This window comes from Staurois parvus, unplaced genomic scaffold (genome assembly GCF_062004578.1).
Source record: "Staurois parvus isolate SC_StPar_1 unplaced genomic scaffold, SC_StPar_1.0 ptg000019l, whole genome shotgun sequence".
Lineage (NCBI taxonomy): Eukaryota > Metazoa > Chordata > Amphibia > Anura > Ranidae > Staurois > Staurois parvus.
In genome coordinates, this window is record NW_028317815.1 from 12,841,241 (window position 1) to 12,866,335 (window position 25,095).

The 25,095-nt window shown below is 39.4% G+C and overlaps 1 protein-coding gene across 1 annotated transcript in view; it reads right to left on the reverse strand.

Moving 5' to 3' along the window:
* The window catches only part of CPNE8 (copine 8), a 325,161-nt gene that overhangs the window by 16,125 nt on the left and 283,941 nt on the right, over positions 1–25,095 (reverse strand). Inside the window, exons 14-16 of the mRNA XM_089684926.1 lie at positions 12,479–12,525; positions 8,134–8,315; positions 5,529–5,656 (exon numbers count right to left, since the gene is read on the reverse strand). Coding sequence (XP_089541052.1) covers positions 5,529–5,656; positions 8,134–8,315; positions 12,479–12,525 — 357 coding nt within the window. The remainder of the gene's footprint in view (positions 1–5,528; positions 5,657–8,133; positions 8,316–12,478; positions 12,526–25,095) is intronic.

The following is a 25,095-nucleotide window of genomic DNA, read 5'->3' on the forward strand; positions in this document are numbered from 1 at the left end:
TGTTGAGATTTTTTATGGTTGTTGTGTTTATTTAGCCAAGAAAATGTAACATTCAGTAGCCCACAACAAACATGCGGAATTAATCTATAGTTGTAATTTTCTATAAGGGATTCAGAACTTTTCACTGCCTTAAGACAAACAGGCTTTCTCCCAAAACTCCATAGAAGCCACAGTTCCCATACATTGCATTAATGATGGCCAAAAAGCCCGAAGCACCAGTATGCAGTTTGGAATAAATGCCTCTATAATATTAGGCTATATATTGAACAATGCACCAGTAATTCTGGATGTACATCTGGTTGAAGAGACAGAAAGAAATGATTTCCATGACTCCACCCAGTTTCTTGAAATGGGGAATAAATATCTTATTTTTGGGATATGTGTGAATATCTTTTTTATTACCCCATTATCCAGATGAGTGCAGCACTATATCACCTCCCTAGCAATCTAACTCCTAAAGTTAAATCTGCACATATATACCATATATACATTAAATGATTTTGTAGACTATTTGCATTAAAAGGCACTACTGCACTTTAATTAAGTAAAGTATTATGGGCACATAACACTTTATGTGAGATGAATTTCCTTTAATGTGTTGATTTGTTTTTTACATGCAGGTTCAAGTTGAATAAACTTATATAGTTAGGAAGGAGACCTAGTGCAGCACTTATCTGGGTAATAATATTGATGTATTTTGTGAACCACAAGTGAGTGCTGGCTTGCAAGAAAGAAATTGGTTTTTGATTGCAGTGCAAGAGATTTATGTAATTATTTGTTTAACCACTTCAATACTGGGCACTTTTACCCCCTTCCTGCCCAGGCCAATTTTCAGGTTTCAGCGCTCTCACACTTTGAATGACAATTGCGCAGTCATACAACATTGTACCCAAACTAAAATTTTATCATTTTGTTCACACAACTAGAGCTTTCTTTTGGTGGTATTTAATCACCACTGGGGTTTTCATTTTTTGCTGAATTAACAAAAAAGTCTGAAAATTTTGAAAATAAAAACACGTTTTTCTTTGTTTCTGTTATAAAAGTTTGCAATTAAATAATTGTTCTTCATAAATTTAGGTCAAGATGTATTCTACTACATTTCTTTGGTGAAAATAACCCAAATCAGTATTTATTATTTAGGAAAGTTATAGAGTTCACAAACTATGGGATATATCTGAAAATTGACCAATCCTGAAGTACTGACAATTTACTATTTTTATTTAGTACTCTAATTTCTTGAGGTCCAAAAATGTCAGAACAGTACAGATATCCCCCAAATGACCCCTTTTTGCAAAGCAGACAGTCCGACATATTTCATAAGAGGCATGGCAAGTTTTTTGAAGTTGTAATTTTTTTGTCATAATTTTTTGTAAAATGAAGACATTAAAACATTTTTTTTTACATATTGTCACCAGTGCAGTACAGTGTCAGCATATAACTGGTGTGGCAGTGATAAGGGACACTGACTGGTGACAGTACGAAAAAAAAATTATACGTTTTTTTAAAAATGTTTTTATTTTTTATTAAATGTTTTCTCTTTTTTTTAAGATTTCATTTTCATACCGCACTATGACCAAAGTAACTATTATAACCATAGTAACATTGTACTACTTTGGGGAAGTGATCAGTATTTTTTTTTTTACAGAATTTGATTATAGCAAAGAATTTCTTTGCAATAAGCAAGCATTTAACGGAATGAAATCGATTCATTCAGGGTTTTTTTGTTGTCATTAGCTGTGATTGGCCACAGCTAATTACATGACACAGATGGGCTGTGATTGGCCCAACCTGTGCATATGATCTGATGAATTTAGTGTGAAGGAGCTTGAGTGGTCTCAACCCACTAAGCGCCTTTGGAATGAATTAAAACACTGATTTTGAGCCAGGTCTTGTGTAACATCAACACCTGGCCTCAGAAATCCTCTTTTGGCTGAATGAGCACAAATTCCAAAAGGCATATTCCCGAATCTTCTGGAAAGCCTTCCCATAAGAATGGAACCTTTCACAGCTACAAAGGAAGAAGGTGGATGACAACTCCACATGAACGTCCATGATTTTAAAATGAGATGTCAAGCTCATATAAGTGGGTTGGAAAGGTTTCTACAAACTTTGGGCCTAATAGGGGGAGATTTACTAAAACTGGAGAGTACAAAATCTGGTGCAGCTCTGCATAGAAACCAATCAGTTTCCAGGTTGTATTGTCAAAGTTTAATTGAACAAGCTGAAGTTAGAAGCTGATTGGCTACCCTGCACAGCCGCACCAGATTCTGAGTGCTCCAGTTTAAGTAAATCTCCCCCATAGTGTATCTTCACATAGAATACTCTTCATTTCCTCTTCCAGGGGTCTTTTGTTCACCAAGACAACATTTATAGTCACCTCTTCTAGGGGTTGCAAAATGGAAAACCTCTATACATTCACTGCATGATAAACACCTGTCTGATGTAGTGTCTTCTCATATATTGGTAGCATCTTATAAATAAAACATGGACAACTCTGTTATGCATGAGTCTTACGTAACCCTATTAAAAATGAAATCCCAACATTCAACACCTCCAATATAATCCTTATTGCCCAATTATATTTTTATATTGTCCTTGGAACCATATACTCTTCTATCTCTTTAAAGACCTGATATACAACATTAATTGGACTTTCAACTGGGTTTTAATGTGTCCTTTAATGTCTCTGAAATAGAAATGGGATTGATGTGTTTCACTCTGAGCAAGGCGACAGGTTTACTTTAATACTGCCCTCCTGAGCAGCACATATTTGCCTTAATTTGTTAACCTGTTGTTCCATTCAGTCTCTGGAACTGAGAAAAAGGAAGTACTTTGTAAGCTCAGGGAATAATCAGAGCTTACACAGGACTGAGGCTGGTCTCCCAACCCCATGTGACAGTGGTGAGCAAACCACTAAGCATGCGTTTTGCCTCATGAGAAGAAGGGGAGTGAGTTACATGCTCACACCTATGCAGTTTGCATTTAATCCATTTCTGCAGTGCTTTTTGCGCTGCGTTTTGCACTTTTGCACATGCACTTTTGTTGCGTTTTTGATGCGCTTCGCTTTTTTTACCCAACTTGTTACTGGGCAGATTAAAAAGCAAAACGCATCTAAAAATCCTTCAGAAACACATAAAAACGCACTACGTGCATTTCTACAGCGTCTCCATTGACGTCTACTGAACCAAAAATGCAACGTTTTGCATTTAAAAAAGTGCAGGACCCTTTCCAAAAAAATGCACCGGGTGAAAACGCGGTGAATGTGTCCCATAGGAAATTATGTTCAATGGACTGCTGTGCGTTTCTGCAAAACGCAATGGAAAACAAATAGGTGTGAACCTATACTTATAACTGGAAGCATTTGCTGTGGTCCTGGCAGCTGAATGCAGCAGCAGAGGAGTGAAAAAAACTAAATCTGTGTTGCTGGGGAGGGGAGTAATAAAGCAAAGCACGGATTTACTTTAAAAATATGCATTCTTTATTCCACAGCTAGCACTGCCATATCATGAAAAATGTAGAAAAAAAACATTACATCTAACCTGACATTTTTTTTGACAACTGAAGCACAAATATAAATCTTTACACACTACACGGAATCAGTTTTATGCTATATTTCTAAGCACAGTCCATTAATTCTTTGTCACTTTTAAGATATCACAAAAAACCACAAAATCAGAAACTGTGATGGACTTCTATTGCAAGAAAATCAACGGACGTGTATTAAAAGAAATTCAGAGGAGTGCTTCCACAGCAAGAACAAAACCCTGGAAATCAGATTTTAATGTTAATCATACTTGCAACATCTACATTAATATGGTTTGCTTTATTTGTCACTACCGAATGTATACTTATGAATTGATAAAAATGCTTTGTACAGAATGTACAAAGGTCTTTTCCTTATATAAACCGCTCTGTATTTTTTCAGCACTGTTCTGAAGTAGCTGATTAGGCAGTATTTCTTTTAAGCATTTTAATAAACAAGCATTTAAAAAAGAAAAATGCATACACATAAAAAACCTAGTAAGAAATATATGAATTAACTTATGTATCAGTGGTATGTTTATTTCTGTTTAAAAATACAGTGAAGATGTCAGAGTAGGGGCTAAGGTTTTGAAAAATTGAAAGTGAATAGAGACTGTAACCACAGGTTAAAGAATGACATACTGCATATGTGGGAAATGTTTACACATTCTTTCATGCATGTGAACCTTTATGAAGGCATGTGATGCATCAATAAACAGGTGGTACTATTCACTGATCTAATCTGTTTCAGAAACTGCCAGCACTCCGAATAAATGAAAAGAAGATATTTGTTTGCACCTTGTTGAATGGGTCCAATGGGGGGCTTAATTAAAACTTAATCTAATAAAAATAATTTATTCTAATTAAAGGGCTCTTTGGTTTAATAAACTTTAACCTTTTCCCATCATATTAATTCCCACAATAGGTTAAAGCTAGTCAAGAAATCAAGAACTCCCAGTGGAAAATTTACAAAATGTAGTTTATGATCCAGTCTGCAACTGGAACCCTAGCAGAAAATATAGATATATCTCTTGGACTGGAAAGTCAGTTTGATCAAACCACTAAAGCAACAATGTGCAATGGCTGAGCCCTTCCGCTGTTCACCTGTAATACCTGTACTTCTGAGTATGAAGTAGCATTAGACTCATCCCCATTATCCCATGTGAGAGCACTGTTGCCTAACAATTGATCCAGCACTGTCACATAGGAGGGTAGAATCCTTAGCCCTTTTTTAAGCTCAGACGGCTAAGTCGGCTTGAAGCTTACACAAAGTATCAGGATTGTGAAGAAAAAGGTGAGAATATGCTGTTGGAGAAGGGGCAAGTTAAGTGACTCTGATGTTTCACCATGCTTGAGCAAAACACAGGGTTATCAAGTAAAGTTTGGCAGTATTCCCCATATTACATATGGTTATCCCTGCAAGTTTTGATTTTGTGGAGCCTACAAAATATGTTTAACGTGAAAATGTATATATGTTTCCATATTCAATATGTTTCCTTAAATCTGCATAATAATTAATATGCAAGGAAGTGTTTTGTGTCTGGTTGGGTACTGGAATCTATGTGGGTATAAGTCTTTGGTTTGCTGACTATATTTCACAACCACAAGAAAAGCAATGCATGGCAAATAATGAAAAACAACATGCACATAAAATTCCACTCAGCCAAAAGATAATGCTGATGAAACAAAAGAAATGAGTTTTATTTAAAAAAAAACCCACAAAAAACACAAAAACATAATGTCATACTGTGGCCTTTCAATGGCTACACATATGAGTACCATATATTTATGAGTGAGGATTTAAGCTTACTCTTTATGAAACATCGATATTCACCTTTGACGTGCTCCATTACATTGCTAATTATATTTAGAATTGATTTTACAACAAACCATTTTTTTTGTAAATTCATCCTTCTTAAGGTGTAAGGATGCATTACTCAAAATGTGCTGTATTTATTATTAATTATGTACACAATAATAACATTCTCATTAGGAATTTTTTTTACCTTGCTACATGATTAATTACTGGGGCAAAGTTTGTTGGACCATATAATTGTACACTTTTCAGGCTTCTGTAATAGGCTTCCATAACACCTTCAATCCCATGGCAGTATGGGTTTTGTGGATTGCCATTCTAGAACACAAAATTACAGAATACATTACAGCACTGGTATGCGAGGTGTTGCCACACTTTGCCAAAAATACTGCATGCACAGTGATGATACAGTGGAAAGCCAATGGAGGTAGTCCCAATCCCTCAACCTCTGCTTATTAGAGTGCCTTGGGTTTCAAGGACCCCCTGTGCTCAATAAGAAAGGTCAACATAAGTGCAGACATATGGAGCAGCCTTCTGGGGCACAGATACAGGAATATCACTTTACTAAACTCACATTGCCCACAAATATGTTAACTTTGATCTAAAGTCAAAACTTCTGTTTTGTTTTGGACAAAGTAGGGACTTAACATATCATCAGTTTTTTGCCATTTATGTTTCACTGAAGAGACTGCCCTTTACTTCCTGCTCTATGCAGAGAAAAGGAAACAAAAGGACAGCTCTACAAAGTAAAGGAAATCCTTTCTTAGACAGTCGTCATTGTACCAAGCTCTCCATTTGAAGTCTTTTCTATTCCTGTTCTAGTGAACACTCAAAATGTTGATTTTTTTTTCACTTTTAGCCCTTATGACAATGGTTAATAAGACAAATTAACTCAGTCTCCCCACTGAGGAAACATGATATGGGCTTCTAACACTTTCTCACTAACCAAAACTGCAAATAATCTGCTTCATGCATCATTTTAATACAAATGGTTTGAAATTCTTTTTTAACACATATATTAAGACAGCGTTTCCTGGCATCGTTAATGAAAAAGCTGTCAAATGCAACCGAACTCCCACTCTGCTGAATATTACAAGAGAAAGTGCTCGGTCGGCACAGTGCAGTGCAAAGCAGTGGCAGGGGGAGGCAGATTTCTGCATCCTGAGCTCTCCACCTCCCCCTACAGGACAGTACCCAGCCAGCACCCCCCACAGCTGTGTGGATTGCAATAGAAGAACAGCCTGTCCTGAGGCTCTGGTGAGTGGAAAGCAGAGCACAGAGGGGATCAAAGGGAGGGTGGAGGTTAGCTTGTGGCGTTTAGCAGAGAGAGTGGTGTACATAGCAGTGCTAACAGGGGGTTTTGTGGTGTGGAGGTGGGCAGAGAGGGTGATGTGGAAGTGAGCAGAGAGGGGTTTGGGGTGTGGAGGTGAGCAGAGAGGAGGGAAGTGGAGGTGAGCAGAGAGGGAGGTGTGGACGTGAGCAAAGAGGGGTTTGGGGTGTGGAGGTGAGCATAGAGGGATTTGGGGTGTGGAGGTGAGTAGAGAAGTATTGGGGGTGTGGAGGTGAGCAGAGAGGGGTTGGGGGTGTGGAGGTGAGCAGAGAGGGTGTTTTGGGGTGTAGATGTGAGCAGAGAGGGGTTGAGGGTGTGGAAGTGAGCAGAGCAGGGGTTTTAGGGTGTGGAGGTAAGCAGAGAGGGGGTTCTGGGGTGTGGAGGTGAGCAGAATGGGGTTGGGGGTGTGGAGGTGAGAAAAGAGGGGTTGGGGGTGTGGAGGTGAGCAGAGAAGGGTTGGGGTTGTGAAGGTGAGCAGGGAGAGGTTGGGGGTGTGGAAGTGAGCAGAGAGGGGGTTTTGGGGTGTGGAGGTGAGCAGGGGGGGTTGCAGTACAGAGGCAAGCAGAGAGGTGGGTGTGGAGGTGAACAGAGGGGGGGGGGGGTTCAGGGTACAGAGGTGACCAGAGATGGAGTTTTCGGACATGAAGGTGAGCAGAGGGGAGTTTGGGGTACCAAGGTGAGAAGGGAAGGGGGTTGCAGTGCAGAGGTGAGAAGGGTTCTGGGGTGCAGAGATTAGCAGGGGGATTGGGGACCAAATGTGGGCAGGGTGGGATTGGGGTGCAGAGGTTAGCAGAGAGGGGAACATGCAGTGTGAGTTTGCAGCCCATTTATTTGAATGCAATCTGGTGCCTTCAAACACACACTGCATTTGCGATCTGTGTTTGGGGTGCCGCTGACAATGCATTGGCACCTACATGCAAATTGCAAGGGCAATGCAATCACCTAGAGTGCAGGAAATGTACGCGGAACGTTACTTTCCTGTACCGTGTTCTGGTGTGAACTGGCCCTAGTCCTCAAACCATTTTTTTTTAATTGTGCCACACCAAAAATGCACTGCATTTGCTAATGCATGGGGGTAACATTAGGAATGAACTGCACCCTTGTGCATCTGCTCAAGAGTAGTGCATCTGTGTGCGCACTGGGAATGCACACGATTTTGCACACATTCCCCGATGTGTAGCAGTGTGAACCAAGCCTTAACTATGGTGCCTCGAGAATTAAAATAATTTTCAAGGGTGCCCTGACTGGAAAAAGGTTGAGAAACACTGTATTATAACCTTTTTTAATCATCATAGATATTTCTAGTGCTTGGCTCACACAGTTTATATAACACCAAATACGTTGTATATTATCCTGTTAACAAATTAACCTTTCTTGAGTGAACTTGACCTTTAGCTTTTATTTGTCAATGAATCATTTCACACTTGAAACAAACAACAAAATGAATATGATTAAAAGAACTTACCAAAGCAAACTCATGACATACTCTTCCATCAGGTGGCAACTTTGCTCCAAATCCTAGTGCAGGAAACATTTTATCACTGTCATAGTCCTGAATAATTTCTCCAACTGCTTTTAGTGCCATGCCATATGCGTTCAGCTGATAAGGATTCATGTAATGCAGAGAGGTGGGCTGTGCAGGGTTCCCTGTGTGAAAACACAACTGCATTCATTTTGGCACTATTTAAACATAAGCTTTCTGTTGTCACAAAGTTGTTGTGTAAACTAAAAAAAAGTGTGCTCAGTGCAAATTATATTCAAAATGTGAACAAATAAATGCTAAAAAATCAATTAAAGACAGCAGAGCTCACTAGCATTTGAATACACAAAATACTGTAAGGTAAAATATGTTGTGCATCCCTTTAAGTAAAGTGTCAGAATGACATTACATTACAAACACATCACTGTCTCTACACCCTTACATATACCCAGTGAAGTGGCTGGCTTCAGGTGATACACAGAGATGAATCCTCCTACATACGTTGTAGCTGTCTGTCTATCTGCAGTCTTCACTTCTCTACATTCGTTCCATGTGCTGAATTTATGAAGCTTGTCTGAGAGTTGAGAATAAAGGGGGTGGAGAACTGAAATTACACACTGCAGAGCTCAGTGAGGAGAGCTATGACAGCTGATTGGAGGGAAGCGACACCCCCCTCCCTCTCCATGCAGCACACAGCAACAGAGCTGAGGCTGTCAATCTGCTGGAGATTCCTCCCCTGTCACCATATTTCTCTTGGTGTCTGGAAAACTTGCCACTCTGATTCATGCTGAAAGCAGAGGAATGAAGCAGCAGACAGAAATGACACTTAACGCTCTTAACTGAGACAAATACACACTATAGAGGGATTTGCTTTGTTCTTATTTCATGTCTGAGATTTATAACCACTTTAAACAAGTGTTACTAAACCCACAACAGTAAAATCAGTCGGTATATGCAGTAAAGCATGTTTGTTATACTCACTATGGAACCTAAAAAAGCCATTTGATCCTGTTTTGTCTGCCCCTCCTCTTGTTCAAACGTCCACCCGATAAGACAGACTGAACCCATAGCTACATGCACATGCTCAGTTTAGTGTGTATTGCTAGAGAGGTATTTTTTTCCTTGGGAGAGTGCATGTGATCAGCACAGGACCAATCGGCACTATCAAGACAGAGGGTCAGGGGTTTTGCATCCTCCTAGAGCAGAAAGAAAACTCCTCCTACAAGCGTTAACATGTGCTCTGCTGGACACTGATAGAAGTCACAAGACTGCTCTAACTGCTGATGAGAAAAGGTATTTAGCAGGTTATATTTACTAAAATAATTGCACTCCCATTGTGTGTACTGTGGGAGACCAGATATAGTGAATGCAGGGTCCCTGGGTTTAGTTATATTTCAAACGAAGTGTCACAATAATAAACTTTCAGTAGAAACAAACATAAATTTAAAATAAATTTAAATGAATGAGATATCTTTTTTGCTACGATATGGAGTTCCTCTGTTTTATTCCCTGTGTTGCGTATTACCTGGCATGATTTTCATGGAGCTTTGAGTGGCCAGGACATTGTTTGAATTACCCGTGGAGTGCCCTGGTGTAGCTAAGCTCTCTAAAACCTCCTATCATTTAGGGGCTTAGCTTCTGATAAGCAGCTACTCCATGTCTTTGGTGGTGGAACACTGATGTTGAATGGTAAAGATTGACACAGTTTCTGATGATATTGCACACGCCGTCTGCACTGATTTCTTGATGGACACTTTTTTTTAAGTTTCTTTTATATTTATACTCTGCACTTTTACACTAGCAGTGTGTAGTTGATTCATCACTCTTTTTACCCATATATTTGTAGCAGTTTGTTTGTACTGAAATTTTATTGTGACACTGTATTTCAAGAGACAGTGGTTTGTTTGTATTGTAATTTCCTTGTGACACTTTAGTTAAAGAGACAGCACAACTCAATTTGGTTTATAATAAAAAGTTACTGTGCAGTTATATTTCAAGTTTAAATTTAACGTTAAGTGCACTGACACATATTTTATCATTATTTGACAAATTCAGTCTGACTGAATAAGCAAACCTTGAAATCTTAATTTACTTCATGCGAGTTCACACTAACTACTTACCACCGTTCATAATGGCTCTGTAATACTGACTTAACAGCTGTGTGAAAAGCATATTTAATGCTGACTTTCTTACTGCCAATTTTAGACAACATAAAGATAATGGATTTCCTTATCCTTAAGATTCTTTTCTGCTTGGTTGAGTTCTTTATTTGTTGAAATGAGATCAGCTGGCAGAGCAGGGAAGATTCACTGAAAGGTCTTTGTTGGCAGTATGATAGTCCATCTATCAGAAAGGCTGGTGTAAGCCAGCAACCCTGTTTTGGTGAAACACAAAGACGTCCTACAGCCAATACACATTCTAGGTTTTGTCCCAAATCTGTACAGAAAACCAGCAGTAATGCTAAGCCACTGTTCTTCATTGGCATAATACATGTTTAGTACATAAAGTCTACTTTGTAATCCCAAGCTATGTCACCAAACATTACAAATATAACATGCATTTCCATATTGTGTCCATAGTCCAGTCAGTATATTCTGGATTTTCTGGAATGTTTCTAAAATACACAGTACTGTGCAAAAGTCTTAGGCAGGTGTGAAAAAATGCTGGGAATAAAGAATGCTTTCACAAATAGAGGTGTTAATGGTTTATTTTTTATCATTTAACAAAATGGAAAGCAAATGAACAGAAGAGAAATCCAAATCAAATCAGCATTTGGTGTGACTACACTTTGCCTTCAATACAGCATCAATTGTTCAATTCCTTTAGGTACACTTGCACACACTTTTTGAAGGAACTCGGCAGGCAGGTTGTGGCCCCACATCTTAAAGAACTAACCACAGATCTTTTGTGGATGTTTGCTACCTCAAATCCTTATGTCTCTTCATGTAATCCCAGACAGACTCCATGATGTTGAGGAAGTCAAACCATCACTTCCAGGACTCATTCTTCTTTACACTGAAGATAGTTCTTAATGGCATTGGTTGCATGTTTGGGGTCATTATTCAGCTGCAGAATAAAATTTGGGGCCAATCACATGCCTCCCTGATGGTATGGCATGATCCTGACCAAATCTCCAACTCTATTTGCAGAAATGCAGCCCCAAACCTTGCAAGGAACCTTCACCATGCTTCACTGTTGCCTGCGTACACTCATTCCTGTACCACTCTCCAGCCTTTTGCAAACAAACTGCCTTTTGCTACAGACAAATATTTCAAATTATGACTCATCAGTCCAGAGCTCCTGCTGCCATTTTGCTGCGCCCCAGTTTCTATGCTTTCATACATAGTTGAATCACCAATGCAGGCCATACATGGGTTGAATTCTTTTGAAAATCGTAGCTGAGAATTTCCGTTCGAATTTCACACCATTAGTGGGCTGCAGAATGGGCCGATTTTAGTGCACCCATTAAATTTGAGTGATCATGCATGTTGGGAATTTTTTCAAAACAAACAAATTTCTTATCAATGATGGGAGAATAGGGCAAGAAATATAATCGAAAAAGAAATGAGCATGAGCTGTGACCTGGAAAGAAAAGAAGATTCCCAGCCACAAACATTCTTTTCTTTCGCAAATTAGGTGAAATTGAAGGCTTGGTTGGTAGAATTTTGAAATCAATGGTGGCACCATCGGATTTCTAAAGAAAACTTGTTCATAATTCGACCCATGTATGCCCTGCATAAGCCTTGTCTTTATGTCCTATGCACAAATACTACATAGGAACTGGGGTGTAGAAAAATGGCTGCAGGTGCTCTGGACTGATGAGTCAAAATGTTATATATTTGGTTGTGCAAGTTCCCCTCACTTCACGTCCTGCTATCACCACAACAGGTTAGGGAAAAGTCACATGGTGGTGACCAAAGTGAGAGAAATCTCCTCAAAATGAATTCAGACAGCAATAACAATCTTACAAAGATATAAACTCTTACACATTCTATGAAAAAAGTATATTTGCTTCTTTCTGATGCTCTGTTGGAGAAGTTCTCCTCACTTCATACCCCAATAACCACACAGCAGATTAGGGAAAATCTCATGGTGGTGACCACAAAAAGTAAGAAGAATTTCCCCAATAGGGACTCAAACAACATTCAAATCCTGGCAAGGGTTCAAACCCTTCCATCTTCTAATCAAGAAGAAGAGTTTTGCTTAAGCTTAGTTGTGCTCTTTGCATGATTTTATATAAGCTCAACTATTTAGATACTGTACAGTCGAAATTAGTGCCATTTTACATAAACAGTTGTATAACTAAAGAAAGCATAATACATATTCTTACCATTTGATGCTGTGAAGTCTATGGCGACTGTGAAATTGATTTGGGTCCTACAGATCAAAAATTAAATAATGTAGGTTTTACTCTGCTGTGTTATAAATACATTATAAGTAGCATGCATTAAGTCATAATAAGTTTCATGCAGCAGCTTTTCTTTTTTCTTTTGAAGAAAATGTTTAAAAGGATGAAACATTGCTCTGCCATATACAGTCATTGACCAGAATAGATTTAGACCTGTGCAACTGGATAGAACAAAAGTTAGATCATTTCCCCATTCCCTTTCTATTTGAAAACTGTCCGACAGAACAGGAAGCCGGGAGCATCTCAACTTGGACACAAGCCATCATTTAAACCTATGTATTGTTGTGCATGCCTCAGGTTGGGTACTTTTTTTTCGTTTTAAGTTAGGGACCACACTGTGTTGAGGGGCCTTGACTGGCTTCCAATAGATTTGCAAATATGCTACTAACACCTCTGTTTTTAATAAATAGTGTTTGAGGAAAGCTTGATATTTCCCCAATGAGCATTTAAAGTCCACTTCTTGGGTCCCCTTCCGGTCCTTCTGGTCCCCCCCCCCCTCACTGGCTGTGACTGAGAGCAGCAGGAGCCAATGGCTCTCACTGACTCTCTGTCCAATCAGGAGAGAAAGATTGCTGCTTCTCTCATGCACATTTCTAGATCGAGATCGGGCTCAGGTAAGTATAAGTGTGGGTGCTGCATGCAGAAGGTTTCTTATCTTAATGCAGAGAATACATTAAGGTATAAATCCTTCTACTGTTAGAACCACTTTAATACTTGAAATATGTTCTAACCCTTTCTTAATCTATACAAAACTTCAATAAAGTATGAGCTGCAGTTGGGCATTCAAAACCATTTCCCTCCTGACAACATGTCATGCTGTGCCTATCTTTCTATTACATGAGACTATCAAAATTTTAGTTTGCACACTCTCTTTTTGTGAAAGCTTTTATATCTCAATAGATGTTAGCCTCTTGGCACTGGCCGAAGGCAAATGTGCGGCCTCCCGGCGTCTGGGCCTAGATGCCAAGCGACCGCACATTTGCGTTCTATTAAAAAAAAACATATGTGCTGAGAGCGCGCACTGTAAGCGCTCCCAGCACACATGTCCAGTACTCACGGAAAGGTCCCGATCTCCTCTTTCGATCAGGACCTTTCCTGATCATGTGATCTCCGTGACAGCATGTCACGGCGGTCACATGACCCTAAACCCCGCCCCGCCTCCCAGCTTCTGAAACCCTTAAAGGACCAACGCCAAGGGGTTAAGCTATCACAAGCAGTCACTATTCTATCTAAATATTGTATTGTATGGCTATATTTCAGTGACTGCATCTTTACCTCTCATTACGCAGAGATGTAGTGGCATTGTAAAATGAGTGAAAATCTATACTGGAAGAGGTAGAAGAGTTTTTGGGATGTTAATATAAACCACCCAATGGCCTCCCAGTTTTTTACCCTCCTCATGGCCTCCAAGTTCTTCAACCTAGCAACCTAAACACCCCAAATCAAGTATTTGTTTTATGGATCTTCCTGTAAAATCCCATTTTATAGGCCTATCTGTCAAGTATGCATATTGTCAGCACCTGTGGTAGTGAGCCCTTGTGGTAGTCTAAGCCCCAGCCTGCTTCTTCACCAGAGCCCCCGATGGTGGGGATGGACTTGCAGCAAGCTGGAACCAGGTCACGGCTCCCGGGTAAGCCCAGCTGAGATGAGGAGACCGCTAGTGGGAGCAGAGTACAATGGGAGGAGACAAATGGAAATCCAATAGACTAGCCAAGGTCAGGACGGACAGAAAACAAGCACAGTCAGAGAACGAAGCCGGGGTCGGTACATGAATAGTCAATGCAGGAAACAGGCAATAGCAACACACAGGAGCTCTGACAACTAGGAAGTTGCTCACTCAAAGTGGCCTAGACTGAGCATGTCTTATATAGGCAGGCAAACAAAGAGGAGGGCCAGGAAGTGATGGAAGGAAAGGAAATAAAACCCAGAGAACAGCAGATGACGCCTATAGGTGAGCACAGACAAACACACATGTGAAAGGGATCAGGAACAACACTGCAGCAAGGAGGTGAGAACACAAACAAGAAACTGCAGGCTAACTTGTGACACACATGAAAAGAAAACTGAAGGCAGTGATCAGAAGTAGAGTTTGTGGCAACAGTTGCTTGATGAAGAATGTGTAATGCAAACATGGCTGGAGGCTGACCTGTGGCTTTTTCCTATGGCCCACACATAAGCTGAGATTTGAAAATAAATGAGCAGTAACTAACTGCAGTGTTATATCTAAAAGGAAAACAGTTGGTGTTTTATCCAAGCTAATAACAGTTTGAAAAGCACGGGTGTTCTTGTTCTATTTTAAAAGTAGAAGGGTGCAAGGGGGGAGTTTAAATATAAGAGATTACAGAGGAAATACCTGTAGCTTAGACATTTGAGAAAGTATCTAATAAGCCTTCTGTTGATGGAATGTGGGTCTAGAGAATGTGAGCTACAGTATATCTACACTGCATATACTACAGCAAATCTAGTGCATTATTCATCTGATATAACCAACTCCTCCAGATCCCTCTTGTCATTAATCCCCATGTGGTATCTGTGAAGGTCACAGAACATTTAAAAAATCTGATCATGTACAAATCCTGCTAAAAAGCTAAAGTGTTTTCAACAACTACGGAGGTCAGGGTGTTGCTTGGAAACTATAATCTACCAATGCTATTTTTACGACCAGAAGTCACAACACAAGCAATTTTATCAGCAAACAATCTATAAAGAGTGTTCAGGCTACAGAAGGTTTTGTAGCTCTTGCTGTGTGCGTGCACTCTTGTTATGTTAATTTAAAAAGCCATAATAACATAAACTAAGCCCAAAAGAATTCATTGTTTCCCTTTACTTAGTGCATGAAATTGCAGATGAATGGTATCCAGACAACAGCGTCAGTACCTATTACCTAGTGTGATGAAGGGCATACCACAGGCCACTGCAGGCACACTTGGGAGCCCTTAACAATGAATTTAAGAGTAGCTACACATATCAGATCTTGCTAAAATTGATTTCACACAATTCAACACAGTAGAACTAAGATGGCTTGTCATGTGTGACACTATGAAATAAATTTCACCAAGTTCAGCACAATCTGACAGAACCAGATACTATATTCTTTTCCATAAAATGAAGCCGTGAACCGCCCTTCTATTTTGTACAGCTGATGTGCTAGTGGTTAGAAGCTTTCTTCTATGTAGGTGTTACTGGCCGGAAAGGTAGTCATTATCCTACACTATATACTGTGTATTGGAAGCCTCCATCCTTTTGTAATAAGCCACAGGAAGCTTTTTCATACGTATTACTGAACCAAAGTGACCCCCTTGGTAGCAATTAGAGGGTCTTGGATTATGCCCTTTGTAAGTAAACCAAGTTAGTCCTACCACTGCTTGTTGCATGCATTTGAGTGCACAAATGGGGTATTTGCCTCAGGCTACCAAAGGGCCTTAAACACCAGCCCTTCAAAACTGCAGGTGCTCTCAGAAAGAATGGTAGTGCTCTACACTGCCAAGCAGTTGGCAAGCCTGGGCTGGTGGCAGCAGTTAATGGATATTGTGAGCTCCTCACTCATCGTCTTGGTGGGAGACTGCCCAACTTTTCATTTACAGACACAGCTGTTCGCTTTGTTTTCTCTGCAGGCTGTGCTTCCTCCTGCACAGGGGAGAGCAGAACACTGGGCACCCATTAAGCACCCATTAGGCAAAGGTTTCCTGCAGGACTGCAGCACAAGGCTAACTGTTACAGGCACATTAATGAAATTAGAGGAGCATCATTTTTACACCTTCTCCCAGCTGCTTTTCCTGAGTGGGACAAATCAGTATAGTAAAATCATTAATGGGAGAAGAAGCAGACCAGTAGGAGTTATGAGAGATTGAGCTGCAGTAGACCAATATAAGGACCACAGCCAGCCAGTGCTATCTGCAATTCCAGCAGGCTAACGGTATTTACATTGTTTAGGAAAAATGAAGTAGGGAAACATGTTCAGAATGTTATAAACTATCCCTGTTCCATTCTTCAGCAATTTATGGGTAACACTGAGCCATTCCAATCAGACTTTGCACCAAAAAAACTTGAATTCCAATTTCTCCAGTACAGTTACAAATTGTGTTATTTATATATTGTTTTAGCTCTGACATATTCCACACTTCTGTACAGAGAATACTTTGCCAGTCACGTCACTCTCTAACCCACATGAGCTTACACTCCCTAATGCCCCTCCACTGTCACACATAATTATTATACATTTATATAGCTCTGACATCTTCCGCAGTGCTGTCCAAAGAACAGAGTGAGTCATTTTAGTCTATGTACCAGATGAGTTTACACACTAATGTCCTCTCCACAGTCATAAACTGTGATTATTATACATTTCTATAGTTCTGACATATTCCACAGTGCTTTAAAGAGCACACTGAGCCATTCCCATAATTTTTTGCACCAAAGGGGCTTACAGTCTAATGCTCCCACCACTGTCATACACTATTACTATTATACATTTATATACTGTAGCGCTGATGTACTCAACTGCCTAAGAACAGTGTTTGTAAACACAGTTTTTAGGAGCTTTATTTCATTCATATGCGGATCAAAGGAGTGACCTTTGAAGCAACCTTACAAGTAAAAAAAAAAAAAAAAAAGATATATATATATATATATATATATATATATATATATATATATATATATATAAAATAAAGAGTGTTTCTATTTTACTGCTTAGTATCCCTTATGTATTGCTAATTGTCTCTAATTAAATTGGTCCCTTTCTTACCTTATCCCTTTAGAATTTTAGTCTGCTGAATGTTTTTTAGCTCTATTTAAAATCATAAACTGCTTTAGCACTTTCTACCCACATTATATTGCAGAAGGGTGGCTCCTACACGCACAGCAACATACCTGTACATCGCTGCTTGTTTCCAGGTCCAGGGCACTGACTACCCAACTCCCCCTGCACAATCTCCTGCTGTCCTTAGACACAGTGGGATTTTGTCAGCAGGTCCTGGCCAAAGATATTAATTACAGAGACCTGCTGATCGGCTGTGTCTAGTCATAGCCCAGAGCCTTGTGTTGATAAACACAGGGCTCTGTACAGCAGGGAGAAGGAGCAAATAGATTTTTAGTAAAAAGCAGCACACATTACACACATTAACACCTGTTAGGCACACACTATATATATATAATTTTAGTTGATCGCCTCTGCGTTTTTTATTTCTTGCACTATAAATAGAGATGAGCGAATCGAACCTGGCGAAGTGGAATTCGTTTTCGAATATTAGGAAAAATTCGATTCGCGTCGAATCCGAATATTAGCAAACTTCGGATGCACGAATCGAATTTTCCCCGATCCGACGATTTTCATCCCTTCTACAGCCGGCAAAAAGTGTCCCTGCAGAGAGCTCCGCTATTTCTGACAGTTCTCTGACAGTTCCTTCACATTTACAGCAGTTGAAACATTGTATCTATTTGTTTCCATTTAGGATACAGATGTTTTTATTCGGAAACAAATAGATACAATGTTTCAACCGCTGTAAATGTGAAGGAACTGTCAGAGAACTGTCAGAAATAGCGGAGCTCTCTGCAGATACACTTTTTGCTGGAATGGAATTCTTCTTCATCCTCATCCTACTTCTTCTTCTTCTTTTTCTTCTTCTTCATCCTCATCCTACTTCTTCTTCATCCTCATCCTTCTTCTTCTTCTTCTTCATCCTCATCCTACTTCTTCTTCTTCTTCTTCATCCTCATCCTTCTTCTTCTTCTTTTTCATCCTCATCCTACTTCTTCTTCTTCTTCATCCTCATCCTACTTCTTCTTCTTCTTCTTCTTCTTCATCCTCATCCTACTTCTTCTTCTTCTTCTTCTTCTTCATCCTCATCCTACTTCTTCTTCTTCTTCTTCTTCATCCTCATCCTACTTCTTCTTCTTCTTCTTCATCCTCATCCTACTTCTTCTTCTTCTTCTTCTACTTCTTCTTCTTCATCCTCATCCTACTTCTTCTTCTTCTTCTTTTCATTCTTCTTCTTCTTTTCATTCTTCTTCTTCTTTTCATTCTTCTTCTTTTCATTCTTCTTTTCATTCTTCTTTTCATTCTTCTTCTTCTTTTCATTCTTCTTCTTCTTCTTTTCATTCTTCTTCTTCTTCTTTTCATTCTTCTTTTCATTCTTCTTCTTCTTTTCATTCTTCTTCTTCTTCTTTTCATTCTTCTTTTCATTCTTCTTCTTCTTTTTATTCTTCTTCTTCTTCTTTTCATTCTTCTTCTTCTTCTTTTCATTCTTCTTTTCATTCTTCTTCTTCTTCTTTTCATTCTTCTTCTTCTTCTTTTCATTCTTCTTTTCATTCTTCTTCTTCTTCTTTTCATTCTTCTTTTCATTCTTCTTCTTCTTCTTTTCATTCTTCTTCTTCTTCTTCTTTTCATTCTTCTTCTTCTTCTTTTCATTCTTCTTCCTCTTCTTTTCATTCTTCTTTTCATTCTTCTTCTTCTTCTTTTCATTCTTCTTCTTCTTCTTTTCATTCTTCTTTTCATTCTTCTTCTTCTTCTCCTTCTTCTTCTTCGTGCCCCGTGACTGCCCAAATGAGTGAAGTGTGCGGTGATTCTAAGATCGACGGCACTCATCTGCATGTCATACTGACTGACAGTATTATTTCTCTTCCCCAGCAGACTCCAAGGGCATTTAAATTAAAGGTACAGTGTTCTGCACTAATATAAAGGCTCTCTGAAGCCTAGAAACCCTTTTAATAAGTTAAACTCGCAGCGAATAAATTCGCATCGAATCGAATTTATTCCGAAAATTCGGCGAATCAGCCGAATCGAATTTTTGAATAATTTGCTCATCTCTAACTATAAACAAAAAAAAACTAACAATTTTGCGAAAAAAACACTATTTATGACTTTTTGCTCTTAACCTCTTCAGTAACGGGCACTTATACCCCCTTCCTGCCCAGGCCAATTTTCAGCTTTCAGCACTGTTGCACTTTGAATGCCAATTGCGCGGTCATGCAACACTGCTGTACAAATATGAAATCTTTAAAAAAAAATTCACACAAATAGAGCTTTGTTTTAGTGGTATTTAATCACCACTGAGGTTTTTTTGTTTCTGTTATAAAATTTTGCAAATAAATAAAATTTAGGTCAAAATGTATTCTGCTACATTTATTTGGTGAAAGTAATAAAAATAATAATAATTTAATTTGTATTTTTTTTTTTAATTTTTCTATTTTTTTATTTATTACATTTTTTCTTTTTTTTACAATTTTTTTTTTCAACACACTGCGACCAAAGCAATACAATGTGACCATAATAACATTGAACTACTCTGGGCAAGTGATCAGGCTTTTTCTTTTTTTTTTTTTTTAACACATTATGATTGCTAATACCAATGTATTTCATTGATATTTGCAATCACTGTTACTGAATGAAACTGATTCATTCAGTCTTTTGTCGTGATTAGCTGTGATTGAGAAAAGCTGATCACATGATACAGATCAGCTGTGATTGGCCCTGTCTGTATCATGTGACTGCTTTGACCAGCCACAGCTTACAACATAATTGTATACAATGGATGGCTTGACAGGAAGCCATCCATTGTATACAATTGACATGTGATCTGCTGTGATTGGTCACAGCGGTGACATGACACTGGCAACGGGCAGTTGTGTAGTGATATGTTACTGACTGTGTCCCGTGGACACAGCCGGTGACAGATCACACCGTGAGCGGCTCGTTTAGACAGGACATCATATGATCCCCAGTCACAACAGGGAGTGTCTCGCCCAGCCGTCAATCTGCTATAAAGAACCAGCTAACACAAATGCTCCTGCGCTTGGGAATGGACTCGATGCAGGCTACAACCACATTAAGAATGTCCTGGAACATGCACACCTTGCTGCCCTCAAATAGACCGGAGGAATCCAAATATACTGAATGAGGAAAGAAAAAACAGAGGGCGCACAGGCCTAGTGCATTACCATAAAAAAATGTTTAAGGGCTCTGAGGAAGAGGCAAGTCCTCGAAACGCGTCAGTCTATTGGATGTCTACACTCCCTATTGCGGACTGTTACTCAGCGCGGTGTTGACCCAGCTGTTCTTTATGATGTGCCTTGACTATATTGTCGTTTGTGAGTACAACACCTACTTTATTTTTTATTAAAAAATTTTTATGGTAATGCACTAGGCCTGTGCGCCCTCTGTCAATCTGCTATAGGCTGGGTGGGAAGGTGTTCAACATGTCCAGTAAAAAAATAAAAAATAAAAAAATGTTGTCATGGATTTAGGCAAAAAATGTACTAAGCTACATGTCTTTGCTAAAAAAAAAATCCCAATACATGCAAATTAATTGGTTTACGTGAAAGTTAAAGCGTCTTCAAATGGTGGTACATATACTGGATTTTTTTCTTTTTAGCAATACTAGTAATGGCGGCAATCAGCAACTTATAGCAGTACTGTGAGACTGCGGCGGGCATTCAGACACTGGGGGGGAACTGACTGTCACTGACATCCCCAGTGACACTAATACAGTGATCAGTGCTAATAAAAAGCACTGACACTGTACTAATTACATTAGGCAGGAAGGGGTTAACATCTTGGCCGATCAAAGGATTAACTGTGTGCTGCGTGCTGTTTTACTGTGTGCTGTGTGTGTGCTTTACTGTGTCAGCACATTGCTTTGTACTGCTCTGCTATGCACAAAGCAGTGTGCAGGAGCTGACAGAGGAGAGATCTGTATTGTTTACATACAGACGTCTCCCCTGTCAGTGATACTTAGTGTTTGCCCAGTGCCAATGGGGAATCACCGTCTGGGACCCGGCTATCGACAGCTGAGGCCGCCAATGACGGTGTGGGTAGGGCTGTGCGCCCCATGCCTGGAAATGCAAAACCACATATATATGCATGATTTTGCGCAGCCCTGCTGCCCTGTAGCAGTGCTTCTGCTATAGGCGGGCAAGCAATTAATGACAGATTTATTACTGAATAAACAGACCCATAGAAAAGATGTAAAAATTGCTTTGGTCCATAATGGGTATACAGTTGCAGGAGATAAATTGATGGCTGCAGCTATATAATTTCGTTTGCAAACTCCTATAGAATATTATTGACAGATACCACCTTATCACAAAGACAAGGCTTCAAAATGGTTAATTAAAAACAAAAATAGACAACCATTTGTATGTGCACACATTATTTGAATTCACAGCAAGAGTTGAAAGCTGCTTCAGCAAATTCTTCTATTATTTATAAGCAAAGATGATCCCTTCTCACTATTTTTAGATTTTTTTTTGCCTGTATGTATGTATTTCTTTGGTAAAAATACTGTACAAAGTTGCACATATGCGTAATAATAATTTATCTTCATTGTACATTAAACCTAGGTAATTACACAAACTAAATTGAAAAGTGTGAGACCCATGAATAATCTCAGATGTTTTGAGTGAATTGAAGCATTAAATGAATTTGAAGTACAGTATGAAAAAATGCAATTAAATCATAATACACTAAGGCTTTATTCACACTTGCCTCCTGCATTTGTTTTATTTAATTGCAGAGAAATTGATTTGAGAAGTGTAAACAAACTATTTTTGCCAGATTATTTTCTCCTGCATTTAAATGTACATTCATTTACATATATGTGTTTAGACACATTCAGAGTATCTAATCTGCCCCTGGGCACACAGATTTCTATTTTCTCCAAACGCAAGTAAATTGAGTGCACCTAAACACAGATAAATGCATAAATAATTATATAAGTTATATTACAGTTATTAAGTTACAGTTATATAATTGTATATGATTACATGTATATGCATTTAGAAATGTCCTATAAACTTATATAAAAGGTATGTACTATATCTAACTGCGAATGTGAATGAAACCTTACTTGTGTAGTGGGGCCATTGCTGTTTCCCTTTTAAGACTGCATGTTGTCAGAAAAGGTTTGATTGACTCAGCTCTCAGCAGTACTGGAGTGTTTGTGGGAGTTGCAGTTTCATCACAGAGTCAGACAATGTAACTTTATGCTGCACAGAACTACAGGACCAGGATGCTTTGCAAGGAGGAGGGGGGGGGGGAGCCTCAAGTGCCTTTGCAGTGGACATGTGGGAGCTAGTCTGCAGCCCCTACTGTTGAAGTACACTGACACTGTTTCCAGAACAGCAGAGGTTGCTAAGGACAACGGTTATCTACAGCAGCAACTGTGATCATTGGACCCAGTCATCAGTGACGGCAGTTACCGACAGCAACAAATCTCCCACCATAGAGAGAGATCAGAGTGTTGGAAATCGCAGAGGAGGAGTGTGACCATCCCAGGTGAGGCACCTAAGAGATTGTGCAGCACCGACAATTGACAACAGAAAAAAAACTAGCCAGAGAGACAGAGCCCCATTCATCATCCCTTCAAGGAGTTAACCCCTGGAGACTGTTCTTCTTGGATGTGGTGAGAAACTGCTAACTAGTGACATGTCAGTCCTTAAGAGCGCTCCACCGATTCACTAACACAGGCCTGTGCAACACATAGACTCACACAGTGTTACAATCCCACAGTATACGTGAATTTGGGACTGAGCCTAAAGAGATGTCAGTTTAGCTGGGGACATATTGCTGCTATAGTTGCCAGGGGTTAATTCTGATCTATAGCTATACCGGTATATACATGAATATTGTGTTTATTGATGTTATTGTGCCAATTCTAGAAGGTTTGTGTATTCAGTGCATTTAACTGCTATTTTCCAAGTTAATTTGCAGTCTATTTGCAGAGTTTTACCTGTCTTATTAAACCTATTATAAAACGTCCCACAAGGTGTACTGGTGTGCTCAGGGTCCAATATATATATATACGGTTCATCACTGAAGTAAGGACAGAAGTGCCCGTTAATTCCAGCGTCTCCTTCGGGGGTGAGCACTACACTTCTCAAAACCACACTCTGCTAAATCTATGAATTAAATATTTTTCAAAGACAAAAGTAATCCAGAGATGCATTCTATATTTACACTTATTTTATAACAGTCTAAACAATTTTAGGCTACAGTTTAAATTTTGATTTTGAAATGATAAAATCTTTCAAGTTACCTAAATGTTTAAAATGTAGAACAAAGTAGGACTAAAGGCAAACTTTTTTTTCACTTTGGAATTTTTAGAGTAAGGGAGGGTTATAACCCCCATCATGACTTTTTCCATCTGTATCCCATTGGAGAGATTTCCCTTCACTTCCTGTCCCATAGTCAAAACAGGAAGTAAGAGGACATTAAACTATACTGTAAATATTAGTCAGTAAATGCAATTCCAATGAAATGTTAGCCCACCCTGTAAGCTTTAAGTCATACTGTCTGATTTATCATCTCATAGCTGAATGAACAGCACATGCATGAGATGTTGTACGTCGTTGGATGAGGGCGGATGAGGCTTCATTCAAAAGTGACATCAATCAGTGACACACAGTATTTAGACGAAAAAAATGGAAATACTACATGATTTGCAGTGTGAAGTGACAACATGTTTCGCATTGAAAGGAGAAGTGATATAACATTCTTTTGCTCCCGCTGTGTGATGAGATACCAAGCTAACAGGTGGGAAGCCTCACTTTCGTCATGCACTGCGTATGCTGCTAGTAATACAGAGTGATGTCAGAGCTTACTGAGCTTCAAAAAGGGAAAATTGTTGGTGCCCGCTTAGCTGGTGCCTCTGTGATTGAAGCTGCCAATGTATTTGCTGTGTCACAAGGTACAGTATCAAAGGTTATGACAGCATATACAGTTTCCTGGAAAATGTTGTCTAATAAGCATAAGTGCGGTCGATATGATTAACTGACCGAAAGAGACAGAAGGACATTGCGCAGGACTGTGACCAGGAATAAGAAAACAACTACTGCAAAAGTGACTGCACAGCTCTATCTCAGTCGTCATGGAATTGAGACTGAGCTCTGCAGTCACTTTTGCAGCAGTTGTTTCCATTTTTTTGTCTAACCCAGTGTTTTTCAACCGTTTTACCTTAGAAGAACCGGAAGTAAAAAGTTTGAGATCTTGGGGAACCCTTGAAAAAAGTTTTCAGATCTACAGCTCACGGAACATTGGATCTGATCAGCAAGCTGTAGATATAACAAAAATTAACAAACAAATGCAGAAGCAGTGCAGGGAAGCTATTGTTGTAACATGCCTTTTCTCTTTGATTCCCACTAGCCCTGCTCTCGTCCATCCCAGGGGATATTACATTTAACAGCCTGAGACCGACAGAAGAGGAGGACCTGTGGGGAACAGTGCAGTAAATATCAGTCTGCTTCCCTGCACTGCACTGCTGTCAAGGTTCTACCTTTTCCCAGAGGTTATGTTACTCCATGTGCTGGCATCCATCTTGGATTTTGGCTGAGCATGGTGGGAGGCTTTTATGCCTTCAGGTCTCTGAGGTCCATCCTCCAGAGGGGTGTGGCTGAGTACATATAAGCCTGTGATCCGCACATGCTCTTTGCACTTGTGTCTTTGTCTTGCTACAGCTCTGTGTATACGTTCGTGACTCTTCTGGTATTCTGACTTGGCTTGTGACTAAGACCATTCTCTGTGTTTTCCTTCGATCTGACCTTCC